The sequence below is a fragment of the Vipera berus genome, assembly GCF_964194415.1.
Source record: "Vipera berus genome assembly, chromosome: 1".
NCBI lineage: Eukaryota > Metazoa > Chordata > Lepidosauria > Squamata > Viperidae > Vipera > Vipera berus.
In genome coordinates, this window is record NC_138202.1 from 180,292,931 (window position 1) to 180,313,003 (window position 20,073).

The following is a 20,073-nucleotide window of genomic DNA, read 5'->3' on the forward strand; positions in this document are numbered from 1 at the left end:
TTTCAGGCGCTCTGCCTCTCTCTACTCACCCCTCCCGTTCATCCTGCCACGAGCAATCCTCTCACTCTTCGTTTAACCCTTTCACACTTGCTGTTGCTGTCACAGTCTGCCACTCACCCCGGTGCCAGCCTCGCCATTTACACCGGTCAGGTGCCCTCCCCCCATGTCTTTGGGTCCGGTCTGCCTTGTCATCATCCTTCGCTGTGATGACACGTTAATTGATGAGAACTTGTCATCCTCTATTTTCTCGTTCATGCAGGGAGGCGGTGGTTGTTGGTTCATCCTTTCTGTCTTCTTGCCTGTTGACTCATGCTGATGCAGCATCTGATGGGCTGGCAATAATTCGATGTGCCGATTGACAGAATATTGTTTGGATAACCAAGCCTCCTTTAGCAGGCAGCCCCCATTAGTTGCATCATAATATTTTATTAGTTTTATTAATCTAGGTGAAATGTTAATATATATTGCTAATCCATATATGATATGCCATATGCTAAATAAATGTATGTATGTATGTATGTATGTATGTATGTATGTATGTATGTAGCGTCTCTGCATTTGCGGAGCGGCAGAGGTAGAGGACCTGGCTCACATCCTATTTGACTGTTGTCTGTATAAGAGGGTGAGAGACAGGTATCTTGGTCTATATACCAAACGAATGACCCATTGGGATCCCCATATCAAAATAACTTATCTTATGTCCAGTCAGAACTTGAAAATAACATTTAACGTAGCACAGTATTTAAACAAAATGATCCGGTTAAGATCTGCATATGTGGGACTGATTGGGGTAGATTGTAAGGGCGACTCCGAAATATAATGTTATATTTTATCTATATCTTAAATTTGTATTTTATTACTATTTCATCTTAAATTGTATCTTATTTAATTCCATTTTAAATTGTATTTTATCAAATTCCATTTTGGATTGCTTTTATCAAGTTTTGGTGACGGTTTGTTGCTGGAACTTTGCACTTTGATATGGCTCAAAGGCTAATCAATAAATAAAGTTGTTGTTGTTGTATGTATGTATGTATGTATTCCTAATGTTTGGTTGAGTTCATGTAGAATCTCTCTTCAGACCTGCAATATTAGAGATGGCATCCTCTGGAAAGTTTGAGATTGGCTGCTACACATTCCCCTTCCTGGTCTCACTGTCATGGTTCTGACAGGTGAAACTCTTCAAAAGAACTTTGAGGCTTTTTTTTTACCTTAAAACATCTTTTATTTGAGTAACATAACATCGGCACTGCATAATCAAAGCCAAAAACTGAATCCCCCTCCCCTGGACACATAGTATCAAAGCACAATTCCCTCCTCCAATTAACAGTCATAAATCACATTCCCCAATTAGCTTGAAGCGCAGGCTTCATCTCCAACTCTCCAGCCTGCCAATTCTTTATCAGCTCTGGGCTCAACAATCTTGATTCCCATGCTAAGTTTAGTGTTGTTATGTCTAGTTGGACTCTCATTCACATCCCCCCTCCCAGCATCATCTAACTCTAAAAGTGAAAGGAAGAAAGATGGCTACATTTCCATTTATTGTCAATGCAAAAACATCTGAGGTTAGCAGCATTGACATCCGCTCCCCCTTACAAAAAGGACAAGTCCTGTAATGTAAACAAAAGTAAAATTTAGGGATTGCCTCTTGGTTTATTAGGGTGTTTCTTATAGAACCTATTAATGAGTCTGTCAGCTTTTATATTGCTAGACTTTACCCAGGTGGCTTCAGACAACAAATATCCCTTCCATTGTACTAAGTACTGCAATTTCCCTTTAAAAATTCTAGAATCAAGAATACATTTTATTCATAGTGAATCTGCCCTGCCACCATGAGGGGTCTGGTTGCCTTCTTAGGGGGAGGTCTTAAAGTGGAACCCCGATAAGGTTTCAACAAGCTGCAGTGGAAAGCAGGGTGAACTTTTCCTAAGAGCTTAGGGAGTTTTAATTCCAAGGTGACCGAGTTAATGATCTTTACAATGGAGAAAGAACTTCGCTCCTACCTTTTTACCAGGTAATTTGAGCCATAAATATTTAGTCGACAGATAAACCTTTTCCCCAACTTGGAATGTTCTTTGAGGAGCCCGTTTTTATCTGCCTGCTTTTTATATGTCTCGGAAGCCTTTTTAAAAGCAGTTTTTATGGTTTTCCTAATCTCTTCCCACCCCCTCAGTTGATCAATTGTCTGGGGAGGGTGCCTGGGGCTATTCAGGTATCGGGCTGAACTCTTTTCCTGTGGCCACTTTAAAAGGCGTGAAGCCGGTGCCTCTGTGAACAGAGTTATTGTAAGCCACCTCTGTGAAAGGGAGGTCAGTCCAGTTTGTTTGTTGGTAGCTAACGTAGCATCTGAGATATTGCTCCACCATTGAGTTCGCGGATTCAGCAGCCCCAATAGTAGATGGATGAAAAGCAGATGATAGACCTTGAGATGACCCAATTAATTTAAGTAAACTTCTCCAAACCTAGCTGCACTTCCCTGTCCGAAATTATTCATTTAAGTGCAGCCGGTAGATGTGTTTCAAGAACATTTTGGTCAGTTGTTGGGTGGACAGGAGCCCTTTGCAGGCAATGAAGTGAGCCTGCTTTGAGAACAGATCTATCACAGTCCAGATGACTATGTTTCCTCTACTTTCAGGTAGATCTACTATAAAACCCATAGCATTTTTTTCCCATGGTTGGGAAGGGTCTGCCACTAGTTGCAATAACCCAGGGGGTTTCCCTGGAATTCTTTTCATAGTGGCACATACAGCACAACTCCGGACATAGTTTTCCATGTCCCATTTCAATCCCAGTCACCAGAATTGCTGGCGGATGAGATGTAGTGTTTTTAAATATCCAAAGTGCCCAGCCTGTTTTATGTCATGGCCATGTTGGAGAGCGTTAAGGCGGATGGTCTCTGGTAAGTATAGCTTTCCCCCCTTGTAAGCCAAATCATCCCTGCATGTTAGGGATGTTTGATTGTCCTTGAACCATTGGTTGGTGAGGAGCTCTCATTTTATTTTCTTTGCCCCAGAGTCATCAGGGTTAGGGGCTCTTGAAGGAGGGACTCTGCATGGCATGAGTTGAGAAGCTGTTTGTGGATTGGAGATAATTGCCTCATTAACCTCTTCATGCTAGTTTTTGTACTGGAGCAGTCTGGATAGAGCATCAGCTAAGAGGTTTTTTCCTCCTGGTATGTACTTTAGAGTGAAGTTAAAACAGTTAAAGTACCATGCCCATCACACTTGTTTTGGGTACAATTTGTGGGGAGTTTTCAGTGCTTCTAGATTTTTGTGAGCAGTCCATACCTTGAAAGGTACTTTGCTCCCTTCTAGATAGTGTCTCCAGTTTAATAGAGCCCAGCAGATCGCAAAAGCCTCCTTTTCCCACACAGCCCACCTCCTCTCGCACTCAGTGAATTTTTTCGAGGTGTAGGCACAGGGTTGTAGGGTCTCACTCAGCTTCTTTTATAGTAGTACAGCTCCAATAGCCATGTTGCTGGCATCAGCTTGAATTACAAAGGGCTTCCCTGGGCAGGGATGCTTTAAGACTGGTTCAACAGCAAATAGTCTTTTTAAGTTCTCAAAAGTGGTCTGATAGTTCATAGTGCATGCTAGTGGTTGGCCCGGTTGTGGCTTTCCTCCCCCTTTGCCTGTTTTTAGTAATTCTGTAAGGAGTAGAGCAATTTCAGCAAAGGAGGGGATAAATGTTCCTTGAAGATACTGATTATCTAGACCCGTACCAATCGGGTTTCAGGCCCGGACACAGCACGGAGACGGCATTGGTCGCTCTGATGAATGATCTCTGGCGAGCTCGGGACAGGGGTTATTCCTCTGTCCTGGTCCTATTAGACCCCTCTGCGGCTTTTGATACCATCGACCATGGTATCTTACTGCGGCGTCTCAGGAGATTGGGAGTGGGAGGCACTGTTCTTCAGTGGTTCTCCTCCTACCTTCTGGAACGTTCACAGTGGGTGTTGGCGGATGGGCAGAGATCGACCCCGAGACCTCTCATTTATGGAGTTCCTCAGGGGTCGGTCCTCTCACCTCTCCTGTTTAACATCTATATGAAGCCGCTAGGTGAGATCATCCGTGGTTTTGGAGTGGGATATCATCAATATGCTGATGACACCAAGCTTTTCATCTCGACCCCAAACCACACCAGTGATGCCCTCGACGTGATGTCCCGTTGCCTGGAAGCGGTCCGGGTCTGGATGGGGAGGAACAGGCTTCAACTCAACCCGGACAAGACTGAATGGCTGTACATACCGGCATGTCAGGAAATTCAGATTATTCCATCTCTTAATATTGGGGGCAAGTTATTACCCCCCGTAGATAAGACTCGCAATCTGGGTGTCCTCTTAGATTCACAGCTCTCCTTAGAAGATCATATAGGAGCTGTGACTAGAGGGGCCTTCGCCCAGGTTCGTCTGGTGCGCCAGTTGCGACCCTATCTGGACCTGGATGCCTTGCGTACAGTCACCCATGCACTTGTGACCTCTCGTTTAGACTACTGCAATGCTCTTTACATGGGGCTGCCCTTGAGAACCACTCGGAAGCTTCAGCTGGTACAGAGTGCAGCTGCACGAGTTCTTTTGGGGGTCTCCCGATACTCCCATATTACACCTCTGCTCCGTGAGCTGCACTGGCTTCCAGTTGCCTTCCGAGTGAAATTCAAGGTGCTGGTGATGACATACAAAGCCCTACATGGCATGGGTCCGGATTACCTACGGGAGCACCTACTGCCGGCGTCAATGTCCCTCCGTCCTGTACGTTCCCACAGAGAGGGCCTCCTCAGGGTACCACCGGTCAGAGAATGTCGGCTGGTGACCCCCAGGGGGAGAGCATTCTCGGTGGGTGCACCAATCCTTTGGAACCGCTTACCAGCTGAACTCCGGATGGCCCCCAACCTCCGCTCCTTCCGGCGTGATCTAAAAACTTATCTATTCGAACAAGCCGGCCTGGCCTGATGGATTTGGGTTTTAAAATTATTTAACTAATGTATTCTTATTTTAATGCCCTGTACACCGCCCTGAGTCCTTCAGGAGAAGGGCGGTATATAAATCAAATAAATAAATAAATAAATAAATAAATAAATAAATAAATAAATAAATTGATGGTAGATGTTGACGAATCCTAGGAAGCTCTGGAGCTGTTTGCGAGTCTTTGGAGGTTGCCATTCAATTATGGCTTTTACTTTAGTCGGGTCCATTTCAATGCCCTTGCTGGAAATTCTGTAGCCAAGATAATCTAATCGGGTCTGGTGAAACTCACACTTTGATAATTTGACATAAAGTTTGGCATTCAACAGTTTCTTTAACACTTCTCTCACTAGTTTTACGTGGTCAGTCATATTTGCGCTGTATATCAGGATGTCAAGATACACCAGAACTTCTTTGTATAAATGGTCATGTAGAACCTGATTAATCAGCTGCATGAAGACAGCTGGGCCCCCTGTAGACCAAACGGCATGACTTTAAATTGATAGCTCCCCATGGGACAGTTAACAGCAGCCTTCCACTCATCTCCCTCCTTTATCCTCACCCACTTATCCACTTCATCTCCATCTCTCCAGCCTGCCAATTCTTTATCAGCTCTGGGCTCAACAACCTTGATTCTCACGCTATGTTTAGTGTTGTTATGTCTAGTTGGACTCTCATTCACATCCCCCCTCCCAGCATCATCCAACTCTAAAAGTGAAAGGAAGAAAGATGGTTACATTTCCATCTATTGTCAATGCAAAAACATCCGATGTTAGCAGCTTTGACACTCACACCATTGCACCTGAGTATCTAGCTCTTGGTTTGTCTGGCCAGGTTTTTATTTTCTTAAGCATTTCTGTGTCATGAACCATAAAATTTTATTGTTTAAACAGTCACTTATCAAAGAGGGCTCAAAATTGGCTCTTTAATGATGCCTATATAATTTGGGATTCATTTAGGATATTAAAATCAATGGATTAAACAGCTCTCTAAAGTTATTTAAAATTTGAGAGACATGTTGTTGATATTTATAAATGTGGACCATGAGTATAGTCAGAAGAATGCTAATTAGAAATATAAAAATCAGTAATGCAAATTGTAATCTTTTCTTTAAGTTATTTTTGAAGGCTTCTCTATGATAATTAATAATTTTTATTTTTTTGTTACTTTTAATAAGTGGTATATGTGGTCTTCACAACAACCACTTGTTCGTCTACCGTTCAAACTTACTATGACAGTGCTGAAAACTGGTACTTAACAATCAGACCTTGTAAATGTAGCTGTCATAGCTTCTGCACAATCACATGATCATGATCAAGGCGTTTAGTGATTGGCTTCCAGTTACGACATCACAATGTCCTGTGGTCGTATGATTGTGATTTGAATCCTCTGCTGCCATCACAATCAATGGGGAAACTGACAAAAAATCACAAATGGTGACCACATGATGTTGCACTTAACAATATTGTGAAATTCATTTTAACAACAGCAAAGTGCTGCAAGTGACACCACTAAGCAGCATAGTTAATGTGAAATCTGCTTTATGACTGTGTTGCTTAGCAATGGAAATTCTGTTCCCAATTACAATCATTAAGTGTGGACTGTCTGTAATATGCACAGTGAAAGGTCCAAATGACACCAGTAACAACTAAACTATTCTGATAATATGTGAAGTCGCTTCCTCTTTCTAGCTCCTCTAAAGGGTCAGAAATGAGTGATTTTGATCAATTCAGGGCTGGAGGCGCTAGTCTAATCTATAGATGTGTATTATAAAACTTTTTTAATCTTTTAATTTTTTTCCTTGTTCATCTAGGAGTTGGAACTAGACTAAGGCAGAGGTGTGAAACCCAATTAAATGAAGATGTTTATAGCTTCATGTGTAAATCAGACCCCTTTACTTACTTAAGAAATCCAACTTAAAAAAAGCCATGACTTCTAAATGTGATTGCAGAATAATTCATAAACAGATATATTAAATTATTATAGGAAATGGATTTCTAAAATATTTTAGAAATAATTTTATAATCTTGTTAAGAGGGAATTTACTTTCCATTTATCATTTGAGAAATAAAGGATTCTTTTTAGTTTACAGCAAAACAAAGTTTAAACAGCTAGCTAGAAGAAATCGCTACAGCTTTTATTCATATTTTTGTTTACAGGCAATACATTCATTTCTTGAATAATTCTATTTTGAATAAAATTGACTCAAGAGACTTTGTTAATGTTTTTCTTGTTGCATTCAATGTTCCTTGTTCTTTATTGGCAGCCATATACTTTTTAGGAAATTCATATTTCCAGAAGATGTTGGTAAGATATTATAGTCCTCTGCCATTTTGTTATTGTCTTTATAAATTCAGTTCTTAATAAAGGCATCTACATTTGTCAAAAATTTATTTCTTGAAAGCCATCAGGAATTAAAAATATTTTTGGATATCTATACACTTATTGCTCCATTTGTCTGATTAGTTATAAATGCAAGGTTAATATGTACCCATTCTAGAATCATAGAAATATAATACGTTCTGAGTTAGAACTGAAACACTGAAAACAACCATCTACATAGGCAAGCTGCTGCCATTCCTCATCTGAATGCAGCTTTTCTCTTTGGCGTTGCCATGCCAACTTTTCAGTGTGCTGTCTGAAATTTCAGTTTAAGCTCATCCGAGAGAAAGTAGGCAGAAAGGGAGCTTATTTAGAATTCAGGAGCAGACCCGTGGCCAACTGCACTGTCTCTTCGACTAGTCAGAGGTGGCCCAATCTGCTAGACAAAAGATGCAAGGCATCATTTTCAGTAGTAATGGCATAAGGTTGAAAGACAGTGGATGGATGGATTAAGCTAAGAAACAAAGAGGATTTCTTGTCAGCATCATGATTTCCATGACTTACTGTGTATAGCATCCAGTCTGAGTTGGTAACCAGGACCAGAAGTTTATTCTTCCAGGCTTTCAGACTCATGCTGGAGCCCATCCTATTGCTGTGCATAACTAAAATAAAACATTCTGGATTGCTTACCTTCTCCCTTCTTCTCAAGTTAAACTTTAATTCTTTTAGCTTTTTTAAGATGAAAAAGGGAGCATTTACTGTGAATATACTGAATACTTCAAATTTATGAGAAATGGAAGACCTGAAAAAAAACACCTTATGATTAAAAAAAAGTATTCTCAGCTCTGTCAAGAGATTTAATTATGTATCAGGAACTTTTATATTCTGTGAATCAGTCACTTTGGAAGGAATCTTTTCATCAAATAGAAGAGCTTGATCCTAACTAGTACACTCTAGCTGCACTGAGACTGAAACTTCAGAATTCAAAGATGAGGCAATTGGAGATTTAATGTCCCAACAGATCTGGAAGATGCTAGACTGAGTAAAGCTTTGCCACAAAAGAAAATGACAGTAAGTGCGTTATGAGATCACACCATGAACTTGTGATTTGCATCAGATACGGTATAAAAAAGTAAGTGTGATTATACTTGGTGGCATAATCACATAGATCATCATTTTGACAGGATCACTGGTGATTGTTGACACTGCTGGCATTCTGTGGTTTCTCAGAAGATTAATACCAGGAAACATTCCATTCAGTAACAAAGATGTAAATAAAAGACACTGAGGGGTCACATTAAGAGTTCTGGGGAAAAATATAGGAGGTGGCTGAGGCAGGTGATATTCCCAATTAGATTATTTCTCTCCATTCCTTTGATTTCCTTGAAGACTTCCTGCAGGCCTTTTCAGAAATAATGGAAGCAATAGCATGCATCTCTACCATCCCTGTGAATTAATAATTTGTGTCTCTTTGGCCTGTGTCAGTTATCATCTCAGCATCTCAGAAGCCATGGTGGTAGCACAGTGGTTAGAATGCAGTATTGCAGGCTGACTCTGCCCACAGCCAGGAGTTCCATCTGGACCAGCTCAAGGTTGACTCAGCCCTCCATCCTTCCGGAGTCAGTAAAACGAGGACCCAGATTCTTGGGGGCAACATGCTGATTCTGTACACTGTTTGGAGAGGGCTGTAAAGCACTGTGAAGTGGTATATAAGTCTAAGTGCTATTTCTATTTACCTTGTTGCCATAGTCTAAAGAAAAGAAGAAATAGGGGTGACATGATAGCAGTATTCCATTATTTGAGGGGCTGCCACAAAGAAGGGGGGTGTCACATTATTCACCAAAGCACCAGAGGGCAGGTCAAGAAACAATGGTTGGAAACTAATCAAAAAGAGAAGCAACCTGGAAGTAATGAGAAACTTCCTAACAGTGAGGACAATTAACCAGTTGAATAGCTTGCCCCCAGAAATCGTGGGCGCTCCACCACTGGAGATTTTTAAGAAGAGGCTAGACCAGGGGTCAGCAACCTGAAACAGTGAAAGAGCCATTCAAAACCAGTTCCCTCACAAAAGGAAAAACTGGGAGCTGCAAAAAATGTGTGCGCATGCGCGTACATGTGCGCATGTGCAGAACAGGGTTTGACTGAAGAGTGGAGACAAGGCGAGATATGCACCTACCCTGCATATTTGAATTGATTGGTTGAACTTTTTTAGTCACAGTTTTTTGGGGGAGGGACTGCACATGGCAGAGGACTGGGAACCGCAGGAGACGGCTGAAAGAGCCGCATGTGGCTCCGGAGCTGCGGGTTGCAGACCTGTGGGCTAGACAGTCACTTGTCAGATATGATATAGGTTCTCCTGCTTGAGCAGGGGGCTGGACTAGAAGACCTCCAAGGTCCTTTCTAGCTTCTATTCTATTCTATTCTATTCTATTCTATTCTATTCTATTCTATTCTATTCTATTCTATTCTATTCTATTCTATTCTATTCTATTCTATTCTATTCTATTCTATTCTATTCTATTCTATTCTATTCTATTCTAAATTTGAAATTATTTCACATCAGCTGCATTTTCTCAATAATACCAATCTTTTCTCTTTGTAAAATAAACACAGTGTACAAGTGGGAATAAGATATAATGAAGAGTTTGTACTGACTTCAGAAGAGAGTTATGTCCTTAAATGAATAACATCTTTTACATGAACCTCATTTGCTTTGGATTATTATTCTGATAGGGAATGCTTTAAGTAGGATAGAGATGACAGGAAAAAAATGAATCCTGATAACCTGATTTAGCAGTACCACTAAACCAATAAGTATACATTTATTTATGAATCATTCCATTCTGATGGAAACAGTATCAAACATAGAGTTCTCCATTAGCTGGCACATATTGACAATCTATATTTGAACTGGAATCCAAACACTGCAGTTACAGCCATGCAGCTTTCCGTTACCTGTTGTTCTGTAGTCAGTTCATCTTCACATAACAATCAACCTTTAAAAATAGGATGTGCAAATTAACAGTCACTACAGTGGTGAGATCATGGGGGGGGGGAGAAATCAAGGATTTGAGATTGTCTTATAAAAAGATAAAGAGGAGTTTGAGTCATTGACTCCTGCTTGGTGACTATGGGGTGGGGTTGGGTCTATTTTACAGATCTAGATCTAGATCGATAAGTGTGTGCTTTTGTGTCTGTCTGTCTGTCTACAGGTAGTCCTTGACTTTTGACCACAGTTGAGCCCAAAATTTACACTGCTAAACAAGATAGTTGTTAAATGAGTTCTCCATTTTACAGACTTTCTTGCCACAATTGTTAAGTGAACCACTGCAGTTGTTAGGTTAGTAACACAGTTGTTAATCGAATTTGGCTTCCCCATTGACTTTGCTTGTCAGAAGATGGTCACATGACCCTGGGATAGTAACTATTTGTAGTTTTTACCTTGGACTACCTAAGATTGCAAACTTATATCTACAGTATACATATCTAGCATACTGTTGTCCCTATACAAATATGGAATTCATGAATTTAGAAGTAGTTGGAAGTCATTGAAGGCTGATCTATGATTGCATTATTTCAGTGGTTTCATCATGAGAATTCTGAGAAGCTCAACAGCAAAAGCAACTCCATAAATACAACATCTACAAGAAAATGTTTCTGTCCAATGCACTCTTCTTCCCTTCGTGTAATGTAAGGCTTTTAAGAGAATGTTAATTGATTTTCAGGCAAAAACTTTGTTCACATACATATTGAGCAAGAATTCTAGAAGGCATGTATGAATTTGGTATAGACAAATTGAGGTAAAGTGTTCTGAATCCCATAACTTCATGGTTCTTTTCTGTTTGCATTAATGTTATTTAATATTAAATTATATCACTGGCAGAAGGCCACCTGAAGAGACTAGAAGCATTTGAAATGTGGGTTTACAGGTGGCTGTTATTTATAAGCTGGGTTGACAAGATCAGAATTGAGGAGATGATAAGCCGCCTGGGAAAGCCAAGGGAAATCATCAAAACAATTTAAAAACGAAAGTTAGAATATTTTGGACATGTGATGCGACACCCAGAAAAATATAGCATACTCCATTTAATCCTCCAGTGAAAGATTGAAGGCAAATGAGGTCCAGGCAGAAGAAGAACATCATAAGGGATTGGTTTGGACAAAACTCAGCAGCACTTTTTTGTGCGGCTACTGATAAAAACAGGATTGCCAACATGATCGCCAACATCCAATAATGGACATGGCACAAGAAGAAGATCACTCTCTGAGATACGCAATCTCTAAATTTGATATAAATATACAATACAAATAAAGTAATTATATCTGCATTTTTAAAAATTTAATTTCCAAGTTACCTAACATTCAGTATATTCATAATACTGAATGTTTTGGTGGTATTACGATAGAATCCAATTCTGTTGGTTATCTATGTCAAGATGCTTCGATATAATATATTATTAGAAAAAAAATAAAAGTTCTACCATAGATTTGTCAAGTTGCTTACATGAAGCATGTAATGAGTGTTCTTCATTTCATAGTTTAGAAATATATTTAGCACATGCACTTAACTAACAACTGAATTACTCATTCTTTTTATTGTCTAATTTCTACCTTAACAGCTATTAGAGTTGTTGCTAAGGAAACTGCTCCCTGCTGTGAAATTCTCCAAGAAGCATCTGAAATTTCTTCATATCACTGCAGTATAGCTAATTGCTTCATTGTCCTCTCCTCATCTAAAACGTGGCTAAATTGGCAGAAGAGAAAAAGAACAGTATTTCTCTCTCTCTGGGCCAGCTGAATCCCTCCAGTATTTGACCGCTTTCAGAATATAAAATGTGATGGGACTGTCATTTTGAATCTACCCTTGCTGGTTTCAGCTCATAATGAAATGGGTGGATGGGTGGATGGCTGAGTCACCCAAGCATCACTCATACTTTGGAGAAACCAAATGTTCACCATTCTGTGCAGTTAAGCAGTTCTTCCTCATACTGGCTCTAAGTAGGAGAAGTACGCTAGGCGGCAAAAAATAATGTTGTTTCTCCCCATGCTTCTTGCCAAATATAAAGAGGCAATAGTTTGACCCACATTTTCTCTCCAGCTGTTTCTGGCTCTTTACTATTTCTTTAACATAGTAAAAATTCATTGATACTTTTGTAAATTACAGACGATAGTACTTTTCAGGATGGCACCATATACTGTAGTCCATATTTGGTTTCCTTTGTGATTTAATTTATAGATAAATAAGATAAAAAATGTTTAGTATTTATAACCTAAAGTACACCACCAGAAAGCCTGTGTTCCTTCATTAGATCTGCAGAAAAATCACCAAATCTGATGTCTGTCTGCTTGCAGAGAGCAAGCAATTCAACAGTATTTGCCTTTTTTTCAATTAGTCTTTCAATGTGCTCTACCATTTATTGTTTTTATATATAGTAGATTTTTTGCTTACAGGATCTCCACCTGGAAAGCCTGAAAGAATTAATATAATGCCATTTTTGACTCTTTCATAATCAGGGTAAAGCACATCCCTATAGCCTATACAAGAATTCATCCAGTGCTGTATATGTGAACAGCAAAATGGTAGAGCAGCATAGGGGATAAGCTTATAACAGCATCAAATAACTCTCTTATCCTTTTGCTCAGATTTTATGGCTATATTCTAAAGCAGTGTTTTTTTCACACTCGGCAACTTTAAGTTCTGTGGACCAATTCCCATGTGGGCTGGGGAATTCTGGGACTCAACAGATCTTAGATTTGCCAGATTTGAAAAAAAACAGTTCTAAAGATACAAAGAAATTAGCAAAAATAAATCTGTATGAAATTTATACACACCTGTCATTGAATTTTACTGGATTTTCTTTTTTAATATCACTAAAATTATTTTATACAGCAAGAGCTAAGTAGCTACCTTTCCCAAATTTTATTTAATCATTGGATCCTGTACTTATAAGATCCATTAGTACCAAATGTCTGGATTTTGTTTGATAGCCATTAATAATAAAAAGGACTGTTTCTGCTGCACATGTTGCTAAAAATATCCATCACAATAATGTTATAACTTAAATTTTACCTGATTAAAATGGCAACTTGTCTTTGTTTTATTTCGATGGCCTATATTAGAATAGAATAGAATAGAACAGAACAGAATAGAGTTGGAAGGGAATTGGAGGTCTTATAGTCCAGCCCCCTGCTCAAGCAGGAGAACCTATACCATATCTGACAAGTGACTATCTGCAGTGATAGAGCGCCCACAATTTCAGGGAGCAAGCTATTCTACTGGTTAATTGACCTCACTGTCAGGATGTTTCTCCTTAATTCCAGGTTGCTTCTCTCTTTGATCAGTTTCCAACCATTGTTTCTTGTCCTGCCCTCTGGTGCTTTGGTGAATAATGTGACCCCCTCTTCTTTGTGGCAGCCCCTCAAATAATGGAATATTGCTATCATGTCTCCCCTATTTCTTCTTTTCTTTAGACTAGCCAAACCTAAGTCCTCCGGCCCTTCTTCATATGTTTTAATCTCCAGGCCTTTGATCATCTTAGTTGCTCTTCTCTGAATTTTTTCCAACTCTCAACATCATTTTTGTGATATGGTGACCAAAATTGGCTGTAGTATTCCAGGTGTGGTCTTACTAGGGTTTTATAAAGTGATACTAATACCTCACACGATTCCTTATTTTGACTCTATGCCTTTGTTTATACAACCCAGGATTGTATTAGGTTTTTTGGCTGCTGCTGCACACTGCTGGCTCATGGTTAAGTGATTGTTCACTAGGACTCCGAGGTCCCTCTCACACACTGTTTGCTGTTTTTAGGCCAGGTTTTTCCCAATCTGTACTTGATTTTTCCTCCCTAAATGTAAAACTTTGCTTTTCTCCACATTGAAACTCATTTTGTTGGATAGGGCCCATTGTTCAAGTTTGTTGTTCAAATATATTGAATATATTAAGAAGCAAAACTGGTTCTTCAGTATCACTACAGCCTGCAACTCCCCACCCCCTTTCTATTCTGACTTGGGTCATGGAACATCTCAGTTATTGAAAACTGAGCATGGTTGCAAGGCCAAAGATAACAGTTTGATAAGTAACATATTTGATAATTGTAACTAGTGGCCAAAAGATATACAGTGATTGGGATTGCAAGAAAATAAAATCAAGAAGAAAATTGAAGCATTTTGAAAGCCATGCTCAAAATCACTGTAAAGATGGTGATAGGAAAAGCAGCTACAGATCATGACTGCTGCATGAGGTAGAGGCATAATATTTAGAATGAGAAATAAACAGAATCTGAAGAAGAGGCCATTTTTATTATACCTGATACTGAGAACTTGGATGTGTGTGTGTGTGTGTGTGTGTGTGTGTACTGGCCTTGTACATTACTTCTACTACCTCAGCTGTTGTCATAAACTATGTTTATTCCCTTCTTAATAACCAGTGCACTAAAAGACTGAGACCCCACCACTGCAGCAATTACGCAAATATTGGACTGTTCACTACCACACCCCCAATTTCTCTGGAAAGTTACTTCTGCCAGTAAACAGACCTCTGAGGAGTTGCAGTTTGCTCAGGCTAACACAGCATTATGCCTGCTGTGGGTTTGTCCAAGGCAGAATTTACTGCCAGTGGCAAGGACTGGCAAATTTCTCTGGTATAGAATAAAGCTAAGGCTATTCTGCTAGATCATTGAAGGGGCAAAACGTTGATAGATAATAAATCATCCCTGACACTTCTTTGTTCATTTCCAAAATCACTCCCATCTTTTCCAATATTAAGCTCCATTTAAGAGAGTTTGAAAAGTCCCTAGGACTGAAAGTCTAGCAACAAATACTTACTGTAGAAGATTAGATCTATCAATTGGCTCCAAATCTGACCTCATCCCCAATTGTCATATCCATGTTACAAACTTTATTAAAAGAAAAGAAAGGTTCACCATTTATTTCCAGGCATGCCTAGAATCTCAGCAGAGTGTGAGATGATGACTGTCAGTTTTTGATGGAGCATCTATCACTCAGCTTGATTACAGTGGATGCCTCCCAGTCTGGGATGCAACTGCAGCAACATACATTGCCAATTGATAAAGGAAGAGGTTAGATACTTTGGGGCATAGGTATGGGCATTTTATTTTGTTATGTATGACCCATTACCAAGCCTGTTTGCAAAGTATCATTACTTTCTCTGGGAGAACAAATGTCAAGTCATGTAGGTTTCCAGGCAGAGACAGCATGCTTTGTTAAACAAGAAAGATTGCTTGTCATGCTGTTAAATCAGCCTTGAAGGTGATAGTTATTTCTTCTGAGTTTTCCCGATATACATGGCTCTGTTCTACAAGACTGACTACTGAAGCTAAATCCAGCATCAAGGACTGATCTTTTTTTTCTAATAACTTTTATTCTTTTATGAATGTATAAAATACAAAGAAAAATAAAAATAGGAAATTAAGGGAATAAAAAAGAAAGGGGGAAAGAAAATATGAGTTGCAAGGGAAGAAAGAAAATGCCATTCATTGACTTCCAAATCTTTTTTAGCACAATACAAGATAACATTTCAGCCTCAACTTTTTACTTTTACACATTAGTATATAACTAGCCATTTCTATAACAACAAATCTATCTAATTGTCAAAATCAAAATCAAACTTTTCATTTTTTTATCACAAGCACAAAATAAATATATTCTCCTCTTTGAACAATCAATTTAACCATTACTGCTTTTGCTTCCTTGCTGTTGAAATAATATGTATTTCTATTTGCACTTAATAATCTTTATAAACTATCACTATTTATATTAACAAAATTCACTCTGAAGTAGTTTGAGTAGTCTTTTTAACATCCTTGGAGCATTGCTGTTCTATGAACTGATGGATTTTATTTAAAGATTTTTTCAAATACATCTCTAATAATATGCTCCTCCATCTTAACTCCCTCTTTAGTCAAAAAGTAGGTTTTTTGTAGGTCACTTAAGAATTGCCGACCAATCAGGAATCATAAAAATTGGAAAGTTTTAGCCATTCACACCAAAGTAGACCAAACTACAAGTTACTAAAAATAATAAACTAGAACTACAACTTTCTGCCCTCCATTAATTTTTTTCCTTATTTTAGCTTGCCTTAGCAGCCTCCTTCCTGGTTTAACAAGAAGAAATCTCCCAAATGGTGCAGATCTTCAAAAAAGAATAACAGGCTGTAGTTAAAGAGAGCCTCTTTTAGCTTAATAAAGATTAATAGTCCTTAAAAATGATTAAGAAATGAAAGGCACAACTTATTGTCCATTTGAAAAATAAATTCCAAAATGGCTGCTTCTTCAACAACTAACTGATTGCAGCCCTGCCCCCCCCCCCCCAGTTTTCAGCATACAAGCTACTTTGAAGCGCAGCTTGCAGACCTTTGCAGTATTGGAAGATCTTTAGGGATAATTCCAAGACTTTCCCTCAACCAGGAGAGTCATATAAACTAAAGGAATGCTGGTTCCTTATATTAGTAATTGAAAAAGCTATATTCCATGGGGGAAACCCTCAGGGATCCTTCCCTGGGCATGTCGTCAGTTGGACATCTTTTCACTGGAAGTCAGGAATTTATCTTTTAATAATGGTCAGGTTATTTTTAACACAGTTATCCTCTTGAAAGGATAAAGAAATTATGTGCTACATATTGTGGTTGGGGTCCTTGACAATTAAAGAACTATCTTGTCTGCTAAATAGGGGCAGTGATTCTGTTGCTAACAGTTGCTTTCCTAAACTAAATTGCTATTATAAGATATCATATTTTAGAAATTGCTATATGTATGAATTGCTATGTATAGATCAAACTGATATAATCACATCAATGACTAGGGAAGATGACAGAATATTGCAGAATGTTGCAGTGTCTTGTTATATATAATAGGGAATGTAGATATCCTGGTTGGAGGTGAGGGGGGTCAGGTACGAGTTCCTACCAGTTGGAAATTACCTGTCCTGCACATTCAGAAAATCTTTCTTTGCACCTTTTATCTCTCCAACAGTTAAATGGCTTATCTTCCCAAGCCTGTATCAATACTTTATAATGGCATTGTGGGGATACAAGGAGGTGGCACTAATCATAGACTGGACCAGGATTTTTATGTGAAAAGGTTCTCAGGGAATAACTAGACACAATTACCTCAGATAATTAAAAGCTATTGCAAAATTCATGAATGAAACAAGGAATTGGTGTTATTTGGGAGCTCATAAAAGAGTTAGGTTTCTTTAGCCATCCAAATGTTATTTGAAAAGCTGCATAAGCTATTTTTTGCACCTCTGAAGCAAAAATTGATTTATTTAAGAGCTATTAAATCAAGGAACAAAAACCTTAAATCACTTTTTTTCATCTCTTACATTTTAAATCTATACGCTGTGGGGAGATTTCAAATCTGTTAATTTGAGTTTTGGTATCTTCAATGCTCTATCTTGGACTGAACAGGAGATGTAGTAGAAATCTCAACTTTTTCTCTGAAGGGGATGAGGGATTGGATGGCGATAAACAGAATAAGATTGAATCCCAGTAAAAGGCAGTTTCTCCACCTTTTTCTATGAATGGGGTTATACTACCCTAGAAAATTTGTTATTGTCTGCCTGGACTTCTGGCTCCTGCTGGAACAGCAGGTGCAAGGGTTGGCTATGGGCATAATGAGAACAGTGACTCATGCCCTTGGCATCTCTAAGTTAGAGTGCTTTAAGTGGAACTTCTGGAAGATGACTCAGAAGCCTCAGCTGGCATAGAATGCTGCTGCTCAGCAGCATGGTCCAGTTTAACAGAATAATACTTTATCTTGAAAAAAAATCATTGTCTGCCAATAGGCTTTGAAGCCCCAAATTAAGCTTCTGGGGATTGCTATAAACCTCTGTATAGCTTGGGTCTGGATTCTGTTTATATCTTCTAATAGAGAAAACATGCTTTGGGTCCCCATCCTATAAATGATCAGAGGGGACCCAGAAAATTTGAGGGGTATTTGAGGGAACACCTGCTGCCGGCATCAAATGCCCTTCGCCCAGTGCGCTCCCACAGGGAGGGTCTGCTCAGGGTCCCACCGGTAAGAGATTGCCGGCGGGTGACACCCAGGGATAGGGCCTTCTCAGTGGGGGCGCCTGCCCTCTGGAACCAGCTGCCAGTGGAGCTGAGGACTGCCCCCGACCTCCGGTCATTCCGCCGGGGCCTGAAGACCTGGCTCTTCGAGCTCTCGGGCCCAGGCTGAGGAGTAATTTATTTTAATCGGGGTTTTAATTGCACAGGGTTAGTTTAATCTTTTTTTAAATTGGTTTTAACTTTTGTATTGCTGGTTTTTTAACTCCCTGTAAACCGCCCTGAGTCCTCAGGGAAAGGGCGGTATATAAATGTAATAAAATAAATAAATAAATAAATAAATAAATAAAATAACACTCTTAGCTGTACTGTCTCTCTGGATTTCAAAGGTCAGTTAATTTCCTACACTTTTAGTTTTCTGGAAACAAGTCAGTTCTTGCCAATGATGCTAAGGTTGCTAAGTATTATAGGGGAGAAATTTTTTTCTCTCACTTTGTTTGAGGTTTTTAAGGCAGGTATAAAAAAATAGAAGGAAGTTTCCCCATTCTTCCACTCTAAACTACGTAAAACATCAATAACAACTCTTAAATAATCTAAGTTATTTAAGTTAAATTAAATACAAGAGTCTAAGGGAGGGGGGATTTTCCTGATCACTAGTATTAAAGTGATACTAGCCAAAGCATTTTGCCACCTTAAACAAAACACACTAGGACCTTCTGCCTAATAAAACCAAAGTTTGGTACTGTAACAACTGAATCTGAGTGAAATCTCTCTTCGATAGAAAAATAGCACAATTGGGCAAGATAGGTGGGTGATGGTAATGATGTAACTAACCTATTTGGCGAGATGGTGACAGGTCACTTTATTCTAATACTAAGCAGCCATGCTTTTATTTAACCCTGAACTCTCCTGCATTCACTAATCAAATCCCAGAACCACTAAGAAACAGTATGCACAGACAGTCCTCCTTTCTTAATTAGCATTTAAGTCTATACAGTACTAATTGCTTGGTAGAGATAATGCTTTCCTGCTACAGATCAAGTAATCTAAATAAAAGAAGTAGCTATCTTTTCTGCACACAAGAGTCTTCAAGTAATTTTACTATAGTGCCTGGGTAGGGAATCTGCAGTTCTCCAAATGTTGCTGAACAGCAGTTCCCAACAACCAACAAATAGGAAGTGGAATAATATCTGAAGGATTTAGGTTGTTCACTCCAGCTGAAATAGAAGTACTATTCCTCAACATTTATGATAAAAGTGAATCGAATCATGGAGACTAGAATTAATAATAAGTGTATGTGGAAATCTGACCTTACAATAGAGATAGATAGATAGATAGATAGATAGATAGATAGATAGATAGATAGATAGATAGATAGATAGATAGATTACTTTTTTGGAGAAATCAGCAGTACTAAGTTAAGCAAAATAGGATAAGTTGAGCATAATAAGGTAAGTGTAAAAAAGTGCTTTCAGAAATGCAACCTAGATCCAAAATAAGGGTATGTGCATGTGTCTTTCATATATCATTAACATTCTTTTGTTTGTCTTATTGCTAATCCTCCCAGAAGAAGTATCTGCAAGAATAGTCCAAGTAGTAACTGCTGAAGCTGTGGCAGTTCTGAAAAGTGAACAGGAAAAAGAAGCTCAGCTCAAAGATCAGCCAGCGCAATTACCTCTAGGTAAAGCACATGATCTTAGATGTATATCTGTGGTGTGTTAGAAAACAAAGTGTTGAATTACAGCTTTCCCATTTTTTAAAA

General features: G+C 38.9%; 1 protein-coding gene across 7 annotated transcripts in view; it reads left to right on the forward strand.

The window, feature by feature from the left end:
• MAP2 (microtubule associated protein 2) overlaps positions 1-20,073 on the forward strand; it is a 90,199-nt gene that overhangs the window by 9,299 nt on the left and 60,827 nt on the right. For all 7 annotated transcript variants that reach the window (XM_081332366.1, XM_081332368.1, XM_081332370.1 and 4 more), the window contains exon 2: positions 19,879-19,992. In XM_081332366.1, the coding sequence (XP_081188492.1) occupies positions 19,879-19,992 (114 nt within the window). The remainder of the gene's footprint in view (positions 1-19,878; positions 19,993-20,073) is intronic.